This window comes from Puma concolor, chromosome C1 (genome assembly GCF_028749965.1).
Source record: "Puma concolor isolate L17-30 chromosome C1, mPumCon1.1.hap2, whole genome shotgun sequence".
NCBI classification, from domain to species: Eukaryota; Metazoa; Chordata; class Mammalia; order Carnivora; family Felidae; genus Puma; species Puma concolor.
In genome coordinates this window covers 93,022,426-93,048,016 of record NC_141674.1, presented here as the reverse complement: position 1 = coordinate 93,048,016, position 25,591 = coordinate 93,022,426, and the positions used below count along the sequence as shown (strand labels likewise).

The 25,591-nt window shown below is 38.6% G+C and overlaps 1 protein-coding gene across 4 annotated transcripts in view; it reads right to left on the bottom strand.

Annotated features, from left to right (window-relative positions):
• The window catches only part of EEIG2 (EEIG family member 2), a 94,197-nt gene that overhangs the window by 39,434 nt on the left and 29,172 nt on the right, over window positions 1–25,591 (bottom strand). For all 4 annotated transcript variants that reach the window (XR_015254944.1, XR_015254943.1, XR_015254945.1 and 1 more), the window contains exon 2: window positions 5,240–5,360. Coding sequence is in view for 1 of the 4 variants with exons in the window: in XM_086717727.1 (XP_086573853.1) it covers window positions 5,240–5,360 (121 nt within the window). In the remaining 3 variants the exon portion in view is untranslated. The remainder of the gene's footprint in view (window positions 1–5,239; window positions 5,361–25,591) is intronic.

Here is a 25,591-nt window from a genome sequence, read left to right as displayed (position 1 = left end):
ATGATAATGGGTCCTGGACTCCAGTTTTTGTCCCTTTAGTCCTGTAAAATTGCTGTGATCTCAGCTAGCTTCTTAGCCTCTAGATCGCTGCTTTCAGCTCAGCTTATTAACCACTGCTTACAACTTAAATGCTCTGAGGGAAAAAGCAATGCCAAATGTCAGGCTCTTCTCTGTATGCTTCCCTTGTCTATGATTCTAAGCTTCTTAAGGCATTACTGCCATGGCAGCTTCTGATACCTTCAAGAAGCTGTTTTTTACATTCTGCCTCGTTTTTCTGGTTGTTCTCAGAGGGACAGGAGGGCTTTAATAAGCTGGTCCATTAATTTCAGAAGCGTAAGTCTCCAGTCTTATTATAATCTTAGGGCCTGTTACAGATCGCATTGTGCGTTTCTCCCCCACACCCCTAAAATATTTTGAAGTTCTAACCCTCAATACCTTGGAATGTGATATTATTTGGAAATACACAGTATTCTGTGTAATCTAGTTAAAATGAGGTCCTAATCCAGTAAGACTGGTGCCCTTATTAAAAAAAAAAAGAGAGAGAGAGATTTGAATGTAGATATAGATACAGAGGAAAGATGACGTGGAGACACAAAGGGAGAAAGCAGCCACGTAACTGGAGTGATGCATCTACAAGCCAAGGAATGCCTGAGGCTACCAAAAGGTAGGAGAAAGACATGGAACAGTTTCTTTCCTGGAGGCTTTAGAGCAAGGCCCTACTGATTTTCACTTCTGACCTCCAGAACTATGAGATGGTACATCTGTGTTGTTTTAAGGTACCCAATTTGTGGTATTTTGATATAGCAGCTCTAGGAAACTAACACAGGGCCTCTTTACTTGAAGGTATGGGATGGTTACTTTCATGTGACAACTTGCTGGGTCATGGGGTGCCCAGATATATGGTTAAACACTATTTCTGGCTATGTCTATGAGTGTTTCTGGATGAGATTAACATTTTAATCAGCCAACTGAAGAAAGCAATCTGCTTTCCTTAGTGTGGGTGGGCACCATCCAATCTGTTGAGGGCTTGAATAGAAGAAACAGGAAGAGGAAGGTTATAGTCTTTCTCTCTCTCTCTACCTGTCTGAATTGGGACACTGGTCTTCTCCTGCCCTCAGACTAGGACTTAACACCATTAGCACTCCTGGTTCTCAGGCTTTGACTTGAACTCACACCACTGGTTCCATGGTTCTGAGGGCTTTGGACTCAGACTGGAACTATGCCACCAACATTCTAGGGTCTCCAGCTTGCAGATGGCATATTGTGGGAGTTCTCAGCCTCCATAACTGTGTAAGCCAATTCCTTATAATAAATCTTTATCTATATACCTATATCTTGACTCTATTGATTCTGTTTCTCTGGAGAACCTTGACTAATACAAGGCTCTACTCCTCTATTTTTTAAAAAACATGTTTATTTATTTTGAGAGAGAGAGAGAGAGCGCATTAGCAAGGGATGGGCAGAGAGAGAGAGAGAGAGAGAGAGAGAGAGAGAGAGAGAATCCAAAGCAGACTCCATGCTGTCAGCACAGAGCCCAACGCTGGGTTTGATCCCATGAACCATGGGCTCGTGACCTGAGCTGAAATTAAGAGTTGGATGCTTAACTGACTGAGCTACCCAGTGCCCCCCAGCTCCTACTCCTTTAGACTGGTCTTTCCCTAAATCTTTACAAAGGTACCTCCTCTTCAAATGTTACCTTTCAGAGAAGTCTGCTGACCCTTCGCCTAATTTTCTAAAATGATCTTCTCTGAGTTATTCTCTATTATCTTATTGTATTTTATATACAACACTTATCACCATCTCAAACAATCTTATTTGGTTACATGTTTACTCTGTCTTTCCTACCACTCTTCCCCCCCAGCTCCAACCAGAAAGTAGAGTCCTTGAGGGCAGGAACTCATTCCAGTTCACTACGGTCCTTTAAGTGCCTAGAATAGTACCTGACACTTTGTAGGAACTCACATATTTGTTGACAGGTGATGGATGGCTTCCCTGTGTCCTAGGCAGCAGAGAGCATTATCAACCTTTTGGGTTGTTGTTAAATTTATAGGTAAAAAAGGATGCTTTATTTGTAGCTTTACTATATGAGTGAGATTGAGTAATTTTTTATATGTTTGAAAGCTATTTATATTTTCCTTTTTTGTGAAATATATTTTCCTCCTCTTGCCTGTTTTTCTAAAGGATTATTGATCTTTTCTTTTTGATTTACTTGAAGGAACTCTTTCCATACCAAGGAAATTAGTCCTCTGACATGGTTTGGACGTTTTCCCCTAATTTATGACTTTGCTTAAGGTATTTTTAAAATGTTTACTTATTTGAGAGAGAGAGAGGGAAAGACAGCACATGCGCAGGGGAGGGGCAGAGAGAGAGGGAGAGAGAGAATCCCAGGCAGGCCTTGCATTGCCAGCATGGAGCCTGGCTAGGGGCTTGATCCCACGAACTGTGAGATCATGACCTGAGCCAAAACTAAAAGTTGGACACTTAACTGACTGAACCATCCAGGTGCCCCCTACTTAAGTATGTATGTATGTATGTATTTTTTTTTAATGTTTATTTATTTTTGAAGGAGAGAGACAGAGTGTGAGTGGGGGTGGGTCAGAGAGAGAAGGAGACACAGAATATTTTTAAAAAATTTTTTTAATGTTTATTTATTTCTGAGACAGAGAGAGGCACAGCATGAGTGCGAGAGGGGCAGAGAGAGAGAGGGAGACACAGAATCAGAAGCAGGCTCCAGGCTCTGAGCTGTCAGCACAGAGCTCGATGCGGGACTCGAACTCACAAACTGTGAGATCATGACCTGAGCCACAGTAGCTCAACCGACTGAGCCACCCAGGCGCCCCAGGAGACACAGAATCAGAAGCAGGCTCCAGGCTCTGAGCTGTCAGCACAGAGCCCAACATGGGGCTCTAACCCACAAACAGCAGGATCATGACCTGAGCCAAAGTCGGATACTCAACCGACTGAGCCACCCAGACGCCCCTAAGTTTTTTTTTCCCCCCCCTTAAGGTATTTTTTTGCAATGCAGAAAATGTTCATATAGATGAGTTTACTAATTTTTCTTTATGGGTTCTTACTTTAATTTTCATGTGGCTTCTTCTCTTTTTCACTGGATGAAAGACGAGACTGGAGTGATTCCCTTGGATCTAAAAATGGGCACCATGTGGTGAAGATGGCAGAGCTACTCTAGTAGTCCTGGACCCCTTGGCTATTACCCAAGACAGACATACATCTCTATCTTGTCTAAGTTCTTGTGTAGTTGGCTTTCTGCTTCAGCAGCTTAACATACGTACCGTGATACACTAAACATCATTAAAAAAATATTTGAGAGCGAGTGCATGCCAGTGGAAGAGGGGCAGAGAAAGAGGAAGAGACAGAACCCCAAGCGGGCTTCATGCTCAGCACAGAGCCCAACACCCTGCTCGAACCCATGAGTGGTGAGATCATGACCTGAGCCAAAATCAAGAGTCAGACACTTAACTGACTGAGCCACTCAGGCACCCCTACACCAAACCATCATAATCTGAGGAACTGATTTCAGATGAACAAGTCTTAACTCAAATTACCCACCCCCCCAAAAAAAAGTGTTTTGGTAATAGACTTTAAGTGTTTTTAATTAGCAGTTATGCTTTACTCTAAACTGGTTATATGTTTTCTTTTTATTAAAATTGAAAGATTAACTGGTCACCTTTCAAAAATCATGACTAGAACCCATTTAGTAAAGGTTTCAATATAAGAGCCACAGCAATAATTAAAGTAGAAAGAGAAGATGGTAGGATGCTTAATTACATCTTGGTTAACCCCTGTAACTTCTAGACAAAGAAATTATCATATCCTTAATTTGCATGAGGAAAATGATTTTTAGTAAGTCAGGAAAACTGCCTAAGGTCTCACAGTGAGTAAGTGGCATATCTGGGATTCAAACCCAGATCACTATGATGACACACATCCTGTCACTGAACTATACTTCCTTTAGGGAAGCCTCTGTGCAAATATTGTGCTCCAAGTCAGACTGTTTAGAGATCTGTTTTCAGTAAAGGCTTAAAATCTACAAATGTATACATGTATTTTTGTTATATCATAAATGAGTAGATTAAGCAATATAAGAATTTAAACATAGCCACACAAAACATAGTGCTATCAGTTCATTCAAAAAGCAGAATAAGGTTAAAAGTACAACTTTTTATTTGATAAAGGAGGACACAAGACTGGGGTGGAAAAGAACAAGGCAAGGGACTCTTGCTTTTCATTCCAAGGCCTTCTCTAATTTTTGAACATGTATATGTATTATTTTGGTAATTTAAACAATTTATATAAAGTGGAACATAAAGGTTATTATTATTTTTTAATGTTTACTTATTTTTGAAAAAGAGAGAGAGAGCGCTTGCGTGCGAACAGGGGAGGGGCAGAGAAAAAGAGGAAGACACAGAATCTGAAGCAGGTTCCAGGCTCTGAGCTGTCAGCACAGAGCCTGACGCGGGGCTCAAACTCACAGACTGTGAGGTCATGACCTGAGCCGAAGTCGGACGCTTAACTGACTGAGCCACCCAGGTGCCCCATAAAGGTTATGTTTTAAAGCCAGCAGTTTAATTCACCCGTAGTGGTGACAAATGGATTCCCTCTTTTCACCCCAAAAAAGTAGGATCACATGTTTTTATATATATTAGGTTGAACCATCAGAGATTATCATCTTTGTAGATTATTTGTAACATGTCTCAACCTAATATGTGGAAAGGAAATGATGTAAAAAATAAAACATGGCCTTGGAATTAGAAAGATGTGTGTTTGAGTCCTCAGTTTGCCATTTACTAGCTGTGTGAATTTGGGCAATTGACAGCCTTTCTGAGCCTCAGTTTTCCTGAAAGTGGGAAAAAATGACACCCATTTTCAGGGTTATTCTTAGACATAATATATGTAAAGTCCCTAAAAACAATGCCTAACAGAGAGAAATTCAATGAATGGGAATATAAATATATATATATATATAGCCACCCCCTGCAAATATTCAAATAGGGTTAACACTTAAATGTATAATGATGGTGAGATAAGTTTCCTGTATAATAATTTATAACTTCAGATTTTAAAAATCGTATTTGTCACACCAATTTAAATTACTGCTGCAAGTGTGAAGTGAAATTACATAGAGCAGTTCCAACAATAAAGTAGAGCTGAATAAAGTAGAGCTGACTATGGAACTAATTATGGTTTCTGAAAGGGGAGACGTAATAGGCTATTTTTATACCTTCCTCACAGATACTCTGTAGATACAAGGATCCAGGATGCCTGTGGTGGCACTTGCACTCATTTTGCACATAAATGAGAACTTCTTTCTCCAGTGAACACAGTTTGCCTGCACCACTTCCCTGAGGGAACAAAAAAAAAAAAAAAAAAAAACACACAAGAAATTACAATTGATGACAGATTAAAAAAAGCACACACACTCTTTCACTCAGGTCTGTAATGCAGAAGTGGTAAAGTAAAAGACCGTATTTGGAAACACGAAGAAAACAAATCTTAACAATGTGATCTGAAAAGCTCTAGTTTTAATTATCCACAGAAACTTACAAGTGAAATTACTTATCAATTTAATCAATACAAATTGAAACTTCACTACTCATTCATTCAGCACATAATACATCCTATTTTAGGTGTGCTGGCCATGTGCTAGGTGTTTGAAATATGAAGATGAGAATGACCACATTCCTAACCTTGGAGGGCTTATAGTTGACAGTACGAGAGACAGAAATATAAACAAATAGTTATTCTGAAATAAACTGCTGTTACAGTTTTACTCCTGTAAAGGAATATGTTGCGCTTCAAGGAACTTGGTTGTTCCTGTCACTGAGATCATTAACATATCAGGAATCAGAGGCAATATTAAAAAAAGAAAAATCCCTGTATTTTACTTAAAAAAAATTACATAAAAACTTTTACAGATTTCAAGTTGAGGGCATGTATTAACCTCTGTTCCCTCTCCAAAACATTCTATGTTAATTTTTAAGGCATCATTTAGCAAGGACAAAGAGAATCAGAAAGGAGACAAAAATAAACGACCAGGGATGAGGAAGTGATAGTGATTTAGCAAATCCAAGAAAGCTGAACATTAAGCTAGTTACTAGTGAAGCCAAGAGCAGGTATCTTAGGCCTGTGATGAAGTAGAATGAAGGAGAGACAAATGTCAGAAGAACTGACTGAAAGGTGTTTTAGAAAGGACCCTCAGATCTTCCTGACTCCTACAGAAGACAGATTTATTTTCCTGATGAGGTAAAACAGGGAGATCTCTGTACTACCTGACTTGAGGGCAGGTATTGAAAATGGCACCACAACATGATCATATTGAGTGGGGGGTTGGTGGGGGGGTACACAGGATGAAAGGTAACTTACTGAATGCTGAGACTTCCAACCTTTGTCCCCTAACCTGGCTCCTCAGAATATATTCTTTTTTTTTTTTTTTCAACGTTTATTTTTTTTATTTTTGGGACAGAGAGAGACAGAGCATGAACGGGGGAGGGGCAGAGAGAGAGGGAGACACAGAATTGGAAACAGGCTCCAGGCTCTGAGCCATCAGCCCAGAGCCTGACGCGGGGCTCGAACTCACGGACCGCGAGATCGTGACCTGGCTGAAGTCGGACGCTTAACCGACTGCGCCACCCAGGCGCCCCTTAGAATATATTTTTTAACAAGATATAGGAAGAACAATCTCTGGGGAATTACAACCAGCCCCAAAGAAAAGCTCTAATGAGATGTATGTTGACGGTGACAAAATTGCTCTGCCTGCTCAATCTACAGTAAATACCTGAGTCAATGAACACTTTCCACATGTACAAAGCTGCTGAGCAACTTTTGCTGCCTCATAGTTAAATATGAGCAAGCACTTGAGGAAAGTCTCTTAATATGAACAAACTGAGACCAAAATGAATAGAAAAAGGCAACCAAATCTATGCTGGAAGAAGAAAAAAGAGTCTCAGAGAGACAGAAACTGCATCTACCATAAAAGAATAGGATGCTATAAAGCAGGGTATATAGAGAGCTAAAAAGTACTCATGGAAATCAAAACTATTGTGCTTAATATTCTATTTGTCATTCCATATCCACTCTACTCTTCTCTGTGGCCCAGGAGCCTGGTCTTTAGGGACTACATCAACCAGGCTCACTTGCACTCTGTCACTGAATGTAGTGAAGGGACAAACACCAGGATAGAGGGTAGGAGAGAGAAGGTAGCATGTTTATTCCACTGGCTCTTTCCCTGTCAGACCATGTGGGAAATGGGTAAATGATTAGGGATTGCAGTTTTCCACAGTATGTCCACAGAAGTTAGACTCTAAACTATATGCATTTATAACTTTGTTAAAATAAAAACCAAATCAACAAATTAAGAAACACTGTCAATCGAGTCCCTGGGTGGTTCAGTTGTTTAAGTGTCTGACTCTTGATTTTGTCTCTGGCCATGATCTCACAGTTCATGAGTTGGAGCCCCACATCAGGCTTCACGTTGACAGTACGGAGCCTGCTTGGGATTCTCTCTCTCCATCTCTCTCTGCCTCTCCCTCTGTCCCTCCCCCACTTGTGCACAAGTGCACTCTCTCTCTCAAAATAAATAAACTTAAAAAAACCCACAGTGTCAAGTACTGGGAAATCTGAAAATGAGAACAAGAGTATGTAACACTGCAAGCTATTTTTCCCCTAACTGCCTAAAAAACCCAAAACTGAAGGTATCTTAAGGTGTTATTCAGACAGTTATGATACATATTTCTAGATACATATTCTAGAAATTATGTCATATGTACAAAAAGTCCATTAATACTAACTGCAAAACTGTAAAACTTTGTTTATGTTCTACTTTTCATTTGTTTACGAATAATAATTCCTCAACAATACTAATTACAGAAACACATCTTTAGATTTTTATCTAGTTTAAAACACCTTATAAGGCAGCAGACTTTACATACCAAATAGTATATGCTATCAGTTACACAAATAGGCAGTTTTAGCCTGAGTAATAAAAATGAAGGAAGTCAGGGCACCTGGGTGGCTCAGTCAGTTAAGTGTCTGACTCTTGGTGTTGGCTCAGGTCATGATCTCATGGTTTGTGAGTTCGATCCCCACATTGGACTCTGTGCTGGCAGTATGGAGTCTGCTTGAGAGGGAGTCTCTCTCCCTCTCTCTCTGCCCCTCCTACACACACTTGCTCACTCTCTCTCTCAAAATAAATAAATAAATAAATAAATAAATAAATAAATAAATAAATAAATAAATAAAAAATAAAAGAAGTCAAGTGAACTCTGTGAGTGTTTGTCTTAAAAAACAAACAAGCAGGAAGGGAATATTTACAAGAAATACAGATCTAGTTTATCTAGAGATTAGAGGAAGGCCACATGAAGTCTTGTGGGTCTGGGGAGAGATTAAAAAACAGCAGAGCATCATAAATTTGGGCAGATAACTGAAGTTATGGTGTAGAACAGAGATGGAGAATATGTTTTCATAAAATATGTGACATTGAATCTTAAAGGAAAAAATACACCTCCATAACCCTCTGTTCCCACCTACTTACTACCACTCTTTCCCTTCAGGTCCAAGCTCCTTGAAGATGATACTAATGACGATGATGACAACAATGTCAACATTTATGAGTGCTTGTTACACACCGGGCATTGTTGCAAATACCTCACATGTATTAAGTCATTTAATCCTCAAAACAACTTATGAGGAAGGTACCATAAGGTCCATTTTACAGATAAAAGAATGAGGATAAGGGGTAATTAAATGATTGTCCAAGGTCACTCAGCTAAAAAGGGTTGGAACTAGAATTTGAAGAACTGCCTATAGTGTAGACATTTTCCATTTCGTCATTTCTCAGTAACTTTTCAATCTCCCTTAAGAAGGCCTCTATCCTCCCGAACTCTACTGAAACTGGTTACTAGTGAGCAGCTAGTTGCTAAACCTAATTGGCTCTTGTTTTTAGCATAGTAGTTGACTCCTCTTATACATTCTTGAAATACTCTAGTCCCTTTCTATTTCTGTGACTATTTCTTTTCATTTTCTACTTCTGCCTCCTTAAAATATTGATGTTCACTAAGGTTCTACATTCTTAGCTTTCTTTTCTTTTCACTCTTATGGCCTTAATTACTATGTGTATACTAAGAACATACAAACCTAAAGTCTTTGCCTTTAGTCCTTGGATTCATATATCTACCTACTCACTGGCAATTTCCACCTAGTACTTCTAGTCTCTAGGTAAAGCTTTAGGCCTTTGACCTTTGTCCAACAGGATGGTTGTCCATCAGTATGACTAGTTAAACTAGTAAAATGGTTTGCCCAGGTGCATATGTGACAGGGACTGCCAGTTGCTTATTCAATATGCAGTCTCTTCTCTTCCTTAAAAACAGAGACTTGATTTTATTTAGAATGGCAATGTGTCCATTTAAAAGACTGCACCTTCCCATTTCTCTTACAGCTAGAGATGTGCTTATTACAAGCCAATAAGATATAATTGAAGGTTATCTGATATGACTTCTGTAAAGGCACAGGAAAGGTAATTGCTTTGTGTCTTTTTACGCCTCTTTCCTTCCTCTGCCTGGAAAATGTCATGATGATGGTAAGAATGTCAATAGCCATATTGGGCCACAAGGCTACCTGAAGGAAAAGCCATGTGACAGTGGTACACAGAGACAAAGGAAAATGGGTCCAAATAATCATGTACCCTGGATGGTTTCCCTTCAAAGTTCTTAAGTTTTATGATTTAAAGTGCTTACTTTGGACTTTGTTATATACGGCTAACTAAATCCTAACTAATAGAGCCTACGACCAATCATGTCCAAATAACAGAATCTGCAGAGTTCAAACGTCACACATTGTGGTAGGTGCTCAGGAATCCCAGAGTCCTGTTCTCTTCATTTAATGTTTACTTATTTATTTAGAGAGAACAGGTAGGGGAGGGGCAGAGAGAGAGGGAGGGAGAGAGAATCCCAAGCAGGATCCAGCTATCAACACAGAGCTTGAGGTGGGCTTGATTCCATGAACTGTAATCAGAGATCAAGAGCTAGACACTTGACTGACTGAGCCACCCAGACACCCTTGCCCCTCATTTAAAATTACTCTGGGGGCACCTGGGTGGCTCAGTTGGTTAAGCATCTGACTCTTGCTTTTGGCTCAGGTCATGATCTTGTGGCTTTGTGGGTTTGAGCCCCACACTGGGCTCTGCATTGGCAGCACAGAGCCTGCTTGAGATTTTTTCTCTTTCCCTCTCTCCCTGCCCCTCCTGCACTTGTACTGTTTGTCTCTCTCAAAGTAAACTTAAAAAAAAAAAAACTCTTAAAAAAATAAAATTATTCTGTAGAGTGAGACAGTGGAAAATGAGGTACCCAGACTATATCCTCTCAAAAACAATGGAAACTAATATAATTGGTTTCATTTCTCCAAAGGAAACTAATTAATAAAGCTCCAGTAACCAAATGAAGAAATGGAGACCCACAGACTGCTTGACAAAGAATTCAAAATAATCATCTTAAAGCAGTTCAATGAGCTGCAAGACAACACTGACAGACAATGAAAACAAAATCAGGAAAGTAATACATGAACAAAAGGAGAAGTTCAATGAAGAGAAACTATAAAGAAGAAAAAGTCTGGAGCTGAAGCACGTAAGGTCTGAACTGAAAAATTCAACAGTGAGCTTCAATAGTATATTTGATCAAGCAAAAGAAAGAATCAATGAGCTTGAAAACAGGTCCGTTGAAATTACCTATTTGGAGGAACAAAAAGAAAAGAACAAGAAAGTGAAGAGAACCTCTGAGACTTACAGGAAAGCATCAAAAGAACCAACATAAGCATTACGGGAGTTCTAGAAGGAGAAGAGAAAGACAAAGGGGCAGAAAACTTATTCAAAGAAATAATGAGGGCACCTGGGTGGCTCAGTCGGTTGGGCATCCCACTTCAGCTCAGGTCATGCTCTCACAGTCTGTGAGTTCAAGCCCTGCGTCGGGCTCTGTGCTGACAGCTCAGAGCCTGGAGCCTGCTTTGGATTCTGTGTCTCCCTCTCTCTCTGCCCCTCCTCCACTCACACTCTGTCTCTGTCTCTCTCAAGCATAAACATTAAAAAGAATTTTAAAAAATAAATAATGGCTGAAAATTCCCTAAATCTGGGTAAATAAATATCCAGATTCATGAAGCCTAAAAGACCTCAAATAGGTTGAACATGAAGAGTTCTACAGCAAGACACATGACAAATTATCAAAAGTTAAAGACAGAGAGAATTTTGGAGACAGCAAGAAAAAAGCAACTTGTCATATACAAGGGAACCCCCATAAAACGAAGGAGGATTTCTCAGCAGAAACTTTGCAGGTCAGGAAAGAGTGAGATGATATCGTCAAAGGACTGAAATACAAAACTGCCGACCAAGAATACTATACCTGGAAAAACTGTCCTTTAAAAATGAAAGAGAAATAAAGACCTTCTTATATAAAACTGAGTAAGTTTGTCACCATTAGACTTGCCTTACAACAAGTGCAAAACAGTTTTTCAAATTGAAATGAACTGACACTAAACAACAACAAGAAACTATATGGAAGTATAAATCTCACTGGTAAAGGTAAATATCAACAAATTCAGAATATAATATTGTAATAATGGTGCATAAGTCACTTTTAATACGAGTATAAAAGTTAAATGATGAAAAATATTAAGAATAACTACAACCACAAAAATTTGTTAATAGATACGGTAAAAAAAAGTAAATTCTGACATCAATAACAAAATCTGTTGGGGGGACATAGAAGTGTCAAGTTTTGGTAGGCAATTGAACTTAAAGAACAGACTGTTATGAGAAGTTTTATGCAAGCCTCATGGTAACCACAAAGAAAAAAAGCTACAGCAAATACAAAAAAGATAAAGAATCAAAGTATATCACTACCAAAAAATCAGCAAGTCATATAGGAAGACAGCAAGACAGAGGAGAACCATAAAAACAGAAAACAATGAACAAAATGGCCATATTAAGTCTTTACTTATTAATAATTACTTTAAATGTAAGTGAACTAAACTCCCCAAAAGGTACAGAATGGCTGCATAGGTAATACAAAAACAAAACCCCAAACAAGACCCAACTGTATGCTGGCTATAAGAGACTCACTTTAGATTTAAGTACACACATGGACTGAAAGTGAAAAGGTAGAGAAAGATATCCTATGCAAATGGTAGCCAAAAGACAGCAGAGGTGGCTATATTTATATCAGACAAAATAGACTTTAAGTCAAAAACAAAGACGAGGTCATTATTTAATGATAACAGAGTCAATTCAGCAGAAGATATAACAATTATAAACGTAAATGCACCCAACATCAAAGCACCTCAATATATAAAGTAAATATTGACAGATCTGAAGGGAAAAATAGACAACAATATAATAATAGTAGGAGATTTCAATACTCCACTCTATACGGGGACCTATAATAAATAGATCATCCAGACAGAAAATCAGTAAGGAAACAGCAGAACTGAACAACACCATAGACCAAATGGACCTTAAAGACATATACAGAACTTTTTACCCATCAGCAGAAGAATATATTTTTTTTCCTCAAGTGTACATGGAACATTCTTTAGAGCGGATTACATGTTAGGTCACAAAATAAGTAACCAAATTTTAAGAAGATCTAAATCATTACAAATATCTTTTCCAGGAGCGCCTAGGTGGCTCAGTCAGTTAAGCATCTAACTTCAGCTCAGGACATGATCTTGCAGTCTGTGCCTTTGAGCCCCACATCGAGCTCTGTGCTGACAGCTCAGAGCCTGGAGCCTGCTTCGGATTCTGTGTCTCCCTCTCTCTCTGCCCCTCACTCACTTGCACTCTGTCTCTCAAAAATAAATAACCATTAAAAAAAATCTTTTCCAACCATAAGGAATGAAACTAGAAATCAGTAACAATAAGATGGGAAAATTCATTAATACATGAAAATTAAACATAGACACTTTTCCAAAGAAAATATGCAGATGGCTAACACACACATGAAAAGATGCTCAACATCACTCATCATCAGAGAAATACAAATCAAAACCACAATGAGATACTACCTCACACCTGTCAGAATGGCTAAAATTAAAATTCAGGAGACAACAGATGTTGGCAAGGATGAGAAAGGGGAACGCTTTTGCACTGTTGGTGTGAATGCACACTTGCGCAGTCACTTTGGAAAATAGTATGGAGGTTCTTCAAAAGATTAAAAATAGAATTACCCTACTACCCAGCAATTGCAATACTAGGTATTTATTCAAAGGATGCAAAAATGCTGACTCAAAGGGACACGTGCACCCCAATGTTTATAGCAGTGCTAGCAACAATAGCCAAATTATGGAAAGAGCCCAAATGTCCATTGACAGATGAATTGATAAAGAAGATGTGGTATATATATACACAATGGAATACTACGTGGTGATCAAAAGAATGAAATTTTGCCATGTATAACAACGTGTGTGAAACTAGAGTGTGTTATGCTAAGTAAAATAAGTCAGTCAGAGAAAGACAAATATCATATTATTTCACTCATATGTGGAATTTAACAAACAAAACAGATGAAGGACACTTGGGTGGCTCAGTCAGTTAAGCGTCCAACTCTTGATTTCTGCTCAGGTCATGATCTCACAATCATGGAATCAAGCCCCACACTGGGTTCTGTGCTGGGTGTGGGGCTTGCTTGGGATTCTCTCTCTCTCTCTGCCCCTCCCCTAATCACACTCTCTCTCTCAAAATTAACAAACAAAAACAAAACAAAACAAAACAGATGAACACATGGGGAAGGGAAGGAAAAATAAAAACAGAGAGGGAGGCAAACCATAAAAGATTCTTTAAAAAATTTTTTTAATGTTTATTTATTTTTGAGACACACACACAACACATGAGTGGGGGAGAGGCAGAGAGAGAGAGAGGGAGACACAGAATGTGAGGCAGGTTCCAGGCTCTGAGTTGTTAGCACAGAGCCTGATGTGGGGCTTGAACTCATGAACCATGAGATCAAGACCTGAGCTGAAGTCAGACACTTAACCAACTGAGCCACCCAGGCGCCCAAACCATAAAATATTCTTAAATACAGAGAACAAACTGAGGGTTGCTGGAGAGAAGGTGGGTGGGGGAATGGGCTAAATGGGTGACGGGCATTAAGGAGGGCACTTGTTGGGATGAGCACTGGGTGTTATATGTAAATGATGAATCACTGGGTTCTACTTGTGAAACCAATACTACACTATATGTTAACCAACTTGAATTTAAATAAATAAACTAAAAGAAAAAAAAGGTGGGAAAATTAATTCATACATGAAAACTAAACAATGACCCTGAGTCAAAGAGGAAATTGAAAGAGAATTTAAAAACAATCTCAAGACAAATGTAAACTAAAACACAACATACCATAACTTATGGATTGTAGCAATCCATGCAGTACTAATAGGGAGGTTTATAGCAATAAATACTTTAAGAAAGAAGAAAGATCTTAAACAACCTAACTTTACACCTCCAAACTAGAAAAAGAACAAGCTAAGCCCAAAGTAAGTAGAAAGGAGAAAATAATAAAGATAAATATAACATAAATCAAACATAAATCAAATAAAGAACAGAAAAAAAATCAACAAAAGTAAGAGGTGACTTTTTGAAAAAAGTAAACAAAATCAAAGAACCCATAGCTAGACTAAGAAAAAAAAAAAAGAAAAGTCAAATAAAATCAGAAACGAAAAAGGAGACATTACAACAGATATTTCAGAAATAAAAAGAAACAAGGGACTATAATGAACAATTATATGCTAACAAGCTGGGTAACCTAGAAATCAATAAAGTCCTAAAAGCATACAATTTACTAAACCTGAATCAAGAAGAAACAGAAAACTTGAACAGACCAATAATAAATAAGGAGATTGAATCATGAATCAAAAACTTTTGAACACAACAACAAAAAGACCAGGACCAGACAGCTTCTTGGGTGAATTCTACCAAACTTTCAAAGGAGAATTAATACAATCCTTCTTAAACTCTTCCAAAAAAATAGAAGAGAGATCACTTTGAAATTCATTTTGAAGCCAGCATCACTCTGATACCAAAGCCAAAAACACCACAAAAAGAGAAAGCTAAAGGCCAATATCCCTGATGAATACAGATGCAAAAATTCCCAATAAAATACTAGCAAACTGAATTAACAACACATTACAAGGATCAATCTATGCAAATCACTGTGATAAACAACAGTAAAAGAGTGAAAGATGAAAAAGCACATGATCATGTGAGTAGATGCAGAGAAACCATCACAAAATTCAACATCCACTCATGATAAAGACTTTCAACAAAATTAGTAGAGTAGGAACTTACCTCAATAAAGACCATATAAAGGGATGCCTGGGAGGTTCAGTCATTTAAGTGTCTGGCTCTGGCTCAGGTCATGATCTCATGATTCGAGAGTTTGAGCCCCAAGCTCAGAGCCTGGAGCCTGCTTCAGATCTGTGTCTTCCTCTCTCTCTGCCCTCCCCCACTCAGGCTCTGTCTCCCACTCTTTCTCTCTCTCAAAAATAAACATTAAGAAAAAAAAAAAAGACCATATATGAAAAGCCCACAGCTAACATCGTAATCAATGAGGAAAAACTGAAAGCTCTTACTCTCAGATCTAGTAGGATACAAGGATCCCCTCTCTCACCACTTCTATTCAATGTAGTACTGGAAATCCTAGCCAGAGCAACTAGTGAAGAAAAGAAATAAAAGGCAACCAAATCAGAAAGAAAGAAGTAACATCAGCTCTATTTGCAGATGACATGATCATGTATAGAGAACACCCTAAAGACTCAAGAAAAAAACTGTTAGAAGAAATAAACAGATTTAGTAAATTTGCAGGATACAAAATCTAAATAAGAAAAAAAAATCTGTGGTGTTTCTATACACAAACAGCAAACTACCTGAAAAGGAAATTAAGGAAATAATCCTATTCACAATAGCAACAAAAAGAATAAAATATCCAGAAATAAATTTAACCAAAGTGGTAAAAGACTTGTACACTGAAAATTATAAAACACTGATGAAGAAAATTAATGAAGACACAAATAAATAGAAAGACATCCTGTGTTCCTAGATGAGAAGAATTAATATTGTTAAAAGGTCCATTCTACCCAAAGTGATTTACAGATTCAACGTATCCTATTCAAGAATCTCAATGGGATTCTTTACTGAAGTAGAAAAAAACAACCCTAAAATTTCTATGTAACCATAAAAGACCCCAAATAGCCAAAGCAATCTTGAAGAAGAACAAGGCTGGAGGTATCAAACTTCCTGATTTCAAAATGTATTATAAAGCCACAGCAATCAACAGTATGGTATTATGAAAATAAAACGAAACAAAACTAGAAATATAGACCAGTGGAACAAAATAGACATCCCAGGAATAAATCCACCCACTAACACTCAACTGATCTTTGACAAGGGTGTCAAGGAAACACAATGGAAAAAGGCGAGTAATATTGGGAAAACTGATTATTCACATTAGAAGAATGAAATTGGAACGTTATCTCACACCGTATACAAAAATCAACTGAAAATGGATTCTTAGGTCTTTAACATAAGACACGAAATAGTAAAACTATCAGAATAAAAAGCAGAGAAAAAGCCTTAGATCTTTTTAAAAAATGTTTATTTTTGACAGAGACAGAGCGCACGCGCGCACACACACCTATGGGGGAGGGGAAGAAAGAGGGAGATACAGAATCTGAAGCAGGCTCCAGGCTCCCAGCTGTCAGCACAGAGCCAGATGCAGGGCTTGAACCCATGGAGCACGAGATCATGACCTGAGCCGAAGTCAGATGGCCAAATGAGCCACCTAAGCGCCCCAAGCCTTTTTCCTTTTTTTTTAATTAAAAAATTTTTTAAAAATATTTATTTAAAAAATTTTTTTAATGTTTATTTATTTTTGAGAGAGAGAGACAGAGACAGAGCATGAGTGGGGGAAGGGCAGAGAGAGAGAGACACACACACAGAATCCTAAGCAGGCTCCAAGCTGTCAGCACAGAGCTCGATGTGGGGCCCGAACTCACGAACTGTAAGATCATGACCTGAGCCGAAGTTGGCCGTTTAACCGACTGAGCCACCCAGGTGCCCGGTGCCCCAAAAATATTTATTTATTTTTGAGAGAGAGAGAGAGAGAGAGAGAGAGAGAGAGGAGAGAGCACAAGAGGGGTAGGGGCATAGAGAGAAGGAGACAGAATCTGAAGCAGGCTCCAGGCTCTGAGCTGTCAGCACAGAAACTGAGGCTGGGCTCGAACCCACGAACCATGAGATCATGACCTGAGCCGAAGTTGGATACTCAAAACTGACTGAACCACCCAGGTGCCCCCCAAGCTTTTTTTTTTTTTTTTAATGTTTATTTACTTTTGTGAGAGAGAGAGGGAGAGCGAGTGGGGAAGGGGCAGAGAGAGAGGGAGACAGAATCTAAAGCAGGCTGGGAGCTGTCAGTGCACACAGCCCAACATGGGGCTTGAACCCATGAACTGTGCCACCCAGGCACCCCGAGAAAAAGCATTTTGACATTGGTCTGGGCTGAGTTTTGGGGTATGACACCAAAAGCACAGGCAACAAAAGCAAAAATAGACAAGTGTGATTGCATCAAGCTAAAAAGTTTCTGCAGAGCAAAGGAAATATCAATAGAATGAAAAGGAAACTTATGGAATGGAGAAAATATTTTCCAACCATGTATCTGATAAGAGGTTAATATCTAAAATATATCAGAAACTCCAACTCAGTGGCAAAAATAAACACACACCCATACAGCACAATTAATAAACGAGCAAAAGATGTGAATAGACATTTCTTTTTTTTAAATGTTTATTTATTTTTGAGAGAGAGAGTCAGAGTATGAGCAGGGGAAGGGCAGAGAGAGAGGGAGACATAGAATCTAAAGCAGGCTAGGAGCCTTAAGGTTTTTTTTTAATGTTTATTTATTTTTGACAGGGGTTGGGGGGTGAGGGGGAGGGACAAAGAGAGAGGGAGACACAGAATCTGCAGCAGACACCAGGCTCCAAGCTGTCAGCACAGAGCCTGATGCGGGGCTTGAACTCATGAACTGTGGGATCACGACCTGAGCGGAAGCCAGATGCTTAACCAACTCAGCCACCCAGGCGCCCCCTGAATAGACATTTTTTTTTTTTTTTGAATAGACATTTCTTAAGTGAAGATATGATATATGAGAAGGTGCTTGTAATCACTAATCATCAGGGAAATGCAAATCAAAACCACAATTAGATATCACCTCATGTCTGTTAGAGTGGCTATTATCTAAAAGACAAAAAATAAGTGTTGGTGAGAATGTGGAGAAAAAAGACTCCTCCTACATGGTTGATGGGAATATAAGTTGGTATAGCAATTATGAAAAATGGTATGGAGTTTCCTTAAAAATTAAATATAGAATTACCATCAGATCCAGCAATCCCACTTCTGGGTATATATATCCAAAGGAAATGAAATTGGCATCTTGAGATATCTGTGCTTCCATGTTCATTGCAGCACTGTTCACAATAGCTTAGGCATGGAAACAACCTAAGTGTCTGTTGAGGTATGAATAAAGAAAATATCACACACACACACACACACACACACACACACACACACACCTACACACCCATGCACAAATATTCAGCCATAAAAAAGAAGTAAATGTAGTCACATAGGGGAGGGTAGAGGACATGTTGCTAAATGAAATAAGTCAGACATAGACAAATACTACCTGACCTCACTTATATATGTAATCTAAAATAGTGGAACTCATAGGAACTCAGAATAGGATGGTGGTATCCAGGAGTTGGAAAGTGGGGAAATGGGGACGATGTTGGTCAAAGCATACAAAATTCAGTTAGGCAAGATGAATAAGTTCTGGAGATCTAATGTACAGTATGGTGACCACAGTTAACAATGCTGTATTGCATACTTCAAATTTGCTAAACGAGTACATCTTAAATGTTCTCACCAGAAAAAAACAGGCACTTATGTGAGGTGATGGATATGCTAATTAGCTTGTTTGTGGTGGTCATTTTATAATGTATACATAAATCAAAACATCAAGTTGTACCTCTTAAGCATATGTAATTAATTTGTCAATTACACTTCAATAAAGATAAAAATTAAAATTATGGATGAAATGCTTTTATATTTTTACACATATTGTACATATTTTTCATTACCCGTGTAGCCTTACCCAATGAAGCCACAAACAAGCTCAGATCCACAATCCACTTGCTGGGAATTAAGGCACTATCCAGACATGTGAATACTGTCTCCCAAGTAGTAGACTGATATATATGTTAGGACTCTGGAATAGGTTCTTATGTGAAAGTAAGAAAGTTTAGTGAGCTAAGAGATCAGGTTTGCACAAATGAGGGCTATGAAAAGTGTGCCGGATCATTAATTAACTCATAATGTCACACAATAAAGAATCCTTATTGGAGGAGAAATCCAGAAAGCTGAAGACAGAAAATAAGAACCCAGCCTAACTATACTCTTGACAATACACTGCCAACCACAGTAAACGCTCGATAAGTATTGACTAAATGAGTAAATGTCATGAATTAGTCACAAATAAACACACAATTACTTCACAGTTATTCTTAAACCAACCCCTTTCCTGAATCTAGCATAACTACCCTAATTCAGTCCCTCAACAGCTCTTTCTTGAAATATGGCAACAGCCTCCTACATGGTCCTTACTCAAATCTACCTTCCTCATTGCTACCAGAGAGCTCCTTCTAAAACACAAATTTGATAATGTCATTCCTGTTTAAAATCCTTCACCACTTTGCCGTATCTTAGAGGATCAGCTCCAATCTCCTTAACATGGCCATGAGGAGGTCCTTGCTTATCTTTAGTCTCTTGACCCTTTCTGTCTCCTACTACTTATTGTTCCCCATTTGCTTCACACTATTTCTCATTTGTATGCCTTATTCATGTTTCCTTTCCTTTGTATGCCATCCACTCTCCCTTTCAACTCTGACATTTACCAGTTTAATTCTTACTCACGCAGTCATTACCTGTTCTAGGAATCCCTCCCCAACTCAGCCTTCAGGTGAAAGCTCGGTGTCATGTATGGCGTGGTTTGCCCTAGTTCCCTGTATACCTCAGGGAACCACTGGGTGTCCTAGAGGACTGCCACCCAGGGGAGGAGTGGGCAAGAACTGGCAGAGTTGGCTTTCTCCATCATTCCATTCAGTCCTCATCTCCCAGGACATGGTCCTTTCCTTTCCTTTTTTCTCTGCCTTGTTTCTGGCAGATGCTCTCATGATTACATATATTTCAAATGAACCAATATTTTAAATTAATTTTAAAAATTTGTAAGCTTAAAAAATAGCTGTCTTTGCCCTTTCTTAATAGGAATTCATGTAGAAATAGATATGACAACTTAATTAATCTTTTTTGATTTTATAACATCAGAGTAATAGCCCTGGAGTATTAAACAATTTCTCTAAATTAAAAAAAAATTGTGTGCCCAAGACAATTATTCAGAATTTTTTTGTGATAATCTTCAGTGTGTATACACACATACGAATATACATGCACATACACACAGCTGCCAGAAAGCTGTCCAAACTATACAAACAAAAAATTAGTGGCAAAGCTAGTTCGTGACAGTTTGTTATACTGATGGGTTACCATGGAAACAAACTCAGACTACTTGGCAACTGAGACAAAAGTCACATTAGTAATGTTTTCCGTTATGTGAGTCATTAACTTCCTATGAGTTTTATATGGTTGCTTACCCACTTTCAAGAAACAAAGAAAGAGAATAGGATTTGTGTTGAAACTGTGGAGAGTCAAGTATTTCCAAGATAAATGATAAAGTTGCTGATTGTGAAATACACAAGGACTTAAAAGAAGATAAATATTGCTATGGACATTGTTTATGCTTCAATAGTCAAAAAAAATCTAAAAATTCTTTTAAAAATTAACATAAAATAAAGTGAACATTATGGATCCTTGTGACTTTGTTACTGTACCAGCAAACTGCATTACTTAATATTCTAAGAATAACTTGCATATGTATACTCTACACTTATATTTAAAATTATGCCATGTCCTGATAATTTGAAGTATTTTTAACTTTTTAGAAGCAGTGATAAAAAAAAAACTGCTATGAGGAATGCAAGCTGTTTTTCCAGACAACGTTATTGCCGGGAGGTTAAGAGCTTGTATCCAGAGCCAGTCTGCTTGGGTTCAAATCCTGCCTCTGCTACTTGCCAGGTGTCACACTGGACATTAACCTCTCTGCATTTTCCTTAACCTCTCTGCATTTTCCATTTTCTCCTCCATGAACAGGGGTGGTAACAATTCCCACACCTCAAGGGAATTTTTGGAAACTCAGTGAATGTGAATTATTACACACAGTGTTTGAACAATGCCTGGCTTATAGTGGATCTCAATAATAAATATTAGAAGTTGTTATTATTAAGGATTTAAGTAGTACGTTCATTCATTCATTCATTCATTCATTCATTTATTCATTCTGATGGTAGTGTTAGACAGTGAGGGAAATGATGATCCAGTTTGGACATTTTGAGGTTGAGGAGCCTGAGAGTCCCTCATTTGGAAATGTTCAGTAGGTGGATAGATATACAGACCTAGAACTCCAAAAAGAGGACAGAGCTGAAAACACAAATGTTAAGTCGTCAGCATGTGAATGGTCATTGAAATCATGGGAATGGATAAGGTCATTGAAGGAGAGTGGGTAGAGTAGGAAAGGAAGAGAACGGAGGCTGGAACTCTAGGGAACACAGATACATAAGGTATAGGAGTAGAAGGGGGCAGGTAAAGGAAACCATAGGGTAAATGGAGAAGCAAAGGAAATCATGTCACTGAAACCAAGAGAAAGATTTTTAATAAGGAACTGCTCAAGAATATCCAATGTGGCAGACAGTTCAGGTAACAGTATGATGAAAAAGAAGCAACAATGAAGTCACTGATAACACTGGAGAGTGTGGTTTCAGTGCAAAGGTGAGGGTGAAAGGCAGAAAACTATAGGAAGTAGAGACCGTAGTAATAAAGTAGAGAGATGAGGGTGGGGGTTGAAAGAAGATTTCAGTTAACATGTAAGAGACTTAGACAAACATGTTTTAGTACTGATAGGAAAGAACTAGTAAAGAGAAAAGGTCAAAGATTTGAGGGTGTATGAATGACAGCACCAGGGAGGAACCATCCCTGAAAATGTCACAGGGGATGGGAACCAGGCAATAACTGGAGGAACTGGCCCTTGACGAAAGAAGGGGCTCCTCTTTCATCATGAGGAGGGAAAAAGAAAAGAACAAACTCTAATGGAGGCAGGTTTGTCAGCAGATCACTGTTCACTTCCCAGAACTGTTCTGATGAGAAATTTCATATAAACACGCACACTACTACTTGGCATATAGTAGGTCACCAGATAAATGTTTGTTGAATACTTGTTTATTAATAATCTGCTGAATACATGAAAACAAATCTTTGTAGCCTCATACAAGAAAGACTGTGACTTAGCAGTGACTTAGCAGATATCCTAACGAGCAATGTCATTAAAAAAAAAAAAAAAAGTATGCAGGGCACCTTGGTGGCTCAGTTGGTTGAGTGTCTGACTTTGGCTCAGGTCACGATCTCATGGTTCATGAGTTTGAGCCCTGCATCGGGCTTGTTGCTGTCAGTGCAGAGCCCACTTAGGATCCTCTGTTCTCTCCTTCTCTCTGCCCCTGCCCAGCTCATGCTCTCACTCTCAAAAATAAATAAACATGAAAAAAAAAGTATGCAGTGGGGCACCTGAGGGGCTCAGTCAGTTAAGTGTCTGACTTCGACTCAGGTCATGATCTCATGGTTCATGGGCTCGAGCCCCACTTTGGGCTCTGTGCTGACAGCCCAGAGCCTGGAGCTGCTTTGGATTCTGTGTCTCCCTCCCTCTCTGCCCCTCCCTCAAAAAATAAACATATAAAAATATTTTAAAAAGTATGCAAAATTATGCCAATTTTATACTATAATAATTGGGTAGTTGTTTTTATGAGTAGAATACAAATTTTATGTTCACTTAAACAGACATATTTTTTAAGTTCCCTCATATCTAGTTACAGATTCTTTCTACATACTTTTGATCACATTTAATAGAAACAATCAGAGTAATATAAAAAAGGAGGACCAGCACCCAGTTCACCTGCCAGTGAACATATAGTTTTTCTATTCACAACTTTTCAGCTTAACAGCCAAAGAAAAGTAGGATAATGGAAAGAACAAAGGACAGAGAACAAACATGTTTTCTTTTCTTTTCTTTTTTTTTTTTTTAACAAAGATGTTTTCTATTATAAACTAGGTAAGTGACTAGTCATTTAACCTGATGGGGCCTCAACTTCTTCATTTAGAAACAAGTGTTAAACTAGAAGCTAAAATTTCATGATTCCATGTATCAAAATAAATATTTTTGACAAGAATATTTTATCATCCAAGAAAATTAATATTTTGCTGTAAATATAGACATTCTACATAGCATTGCTTCCCTACTTTCTAGAAAAGACAGTACAGATGAAAACACAATAAAAAATGAAATAAGAGAAAAAACCCATGCCAATCTAAGGAAAGACTTTATACTACAAATTTAAGAATACACAGGATAATCTAGGAAAATTTAATGAAAACTACACAAAACTTCCCAATTTTAATAAGGTAAAATCCTTCATGAATATATGTACTTAAATCAGGTTATGTGAGGGGTGCCTGGGTGGCTCAGTCGGTTAAGTGTCCAACTTTTGGTTTCTGTTTTTTTTTTTTTTTTAATTTTTTTTTTCAACGTTTATTTATTTTTGGGACAGAGAGAGACAGAGCATGAACGGGGGAGGGGCAGAGAGAGAGGGAGACACAGAATCGGAAACAGGCTCCAGGCTCTGAGCCATCAGCCCAGAGCCCGATGTGGGGCTCGAACTCACGGACCGCGAGATCGTGACCTGGCTGAAGTCGGACGCTTAACCGACTGCGCCACCCAGGCGCCCCCAACTTTTGGTTTCAACTCAGGTCATGATCTCGCGGTTTCTTGAGTTCAAGCCCGGCATCGGGCTCTGTGCTGACAGCTCAGAGCCTGCTTGGGATTCTCTCCCTCCCCCTCTCTCTGACCCTCCCCCACTTATGCTGTCTCTTTCTCTTTCTCAAAATAACTAAATAAACTTAAAAAATTTTTACATATCAGGTTATGTGCATAGGAATGAAAGTATGTTCTCCACAACCTTAAAAGCAAAGGGACAAGGGATTGATTTCTCAGAACTCATAAGCAGATGTGAATTGTGGAATCTATACCTAGCCCAAACTATGCATTGTGTACGAAGGAAGAAGAAGGATACTCTGTCAGACATGCAAGGATTAAAAAACCCCAAAACAATAACAACAAAGCAAAGCAAAAAAAGCTATCACCCAGGTACCCTTTCTAAATACGACACTTGAAGAGTTGTGTAAGAATAAGAAAAATGAATTAAAAGTTAGATTATAAGAATCAAAAAAAGGCAAGAAACCAAGTCAGTAAGTTACCTGTTCTTTCAAGAGTACTTTACTTTTGAACAAAAGGACTTTTTTGTTCTTTCTGAGTAGTCTAAAAACATGTTTAACAGCTGTAAACAGCTTCTTCCATCACGTAGTCAATTAGCCAGTTTCTAGATGTATGGCTCCATTTTGTCTATAAACACCAAATTCTTCAACTACATATTCATCCCTCCATGGCTGCCCTTAAACTCTCAAATTTGATCCCCTATGGTTTACCTTCACTGACTCTTCACTAAACTGAATATCTGTTATTCTCTAGGCGGGCTCCTTGTCTCTGCCTTCATGCTGCTCTTTCCCTTTGGGTGCCTCCCCAATGCGCACTGTCCTTTGCCTACCATCCAACCTCAGGCACACAGTCTAATGGAAAGGGAGCAAAGTTCAGACTGAGAAGATCTGGGCTCAAGTCTAATTTGAACATTGAAAGATGTGGAACAATTTCCCCAAGTTTCCCCCTTTTATGAAATGTTTTGTAATTAGCTACAAATTGGTAAACATATGTTGCCTAAATCTATAAAATGGTATAAGAACTTACTTCACAGGGTAGTTTGAAAAATTATACACACACACACACACACACACACACACACACGCACGCACGCACACACACACCACTGTGTAAATAACAAAATGTTATGAATCCAGAATTCACTCAAAAGCTTTTTCTTTTTCTTTTAGAGAGAGAGAGAGCACATGCAACGGAGGAGAGGGGCAGAAGGAGAGAGAATCTCAAGCAGGCTCCACGCCCAGCACGGAGCCCAGTGCAGAGTTTGATCCCACAGCCCTGGGATGACCTGAGGCAAAATCAAGAGTCGGACGCTCAGGCGCCCCAAAAGCTTTTTCTATAATACACTTCCCGAGTCCCTGAGTAAAATTATTCTCTTGTTTTGATAAATTCCTGGGACAGTTTATTTTTAAAATTTATTTCATTTTATTTTTAAAATATTTTTGAGAGAGAGAGAGAGACAGAGAGAACATGTTGGCATGCATACAAATGGGGGAGGGGCAGAGAAAAGGAGAGAGAGAATCCCAAGCAGGCTTTATGCTGCCAGCGCAGAGCTGGAC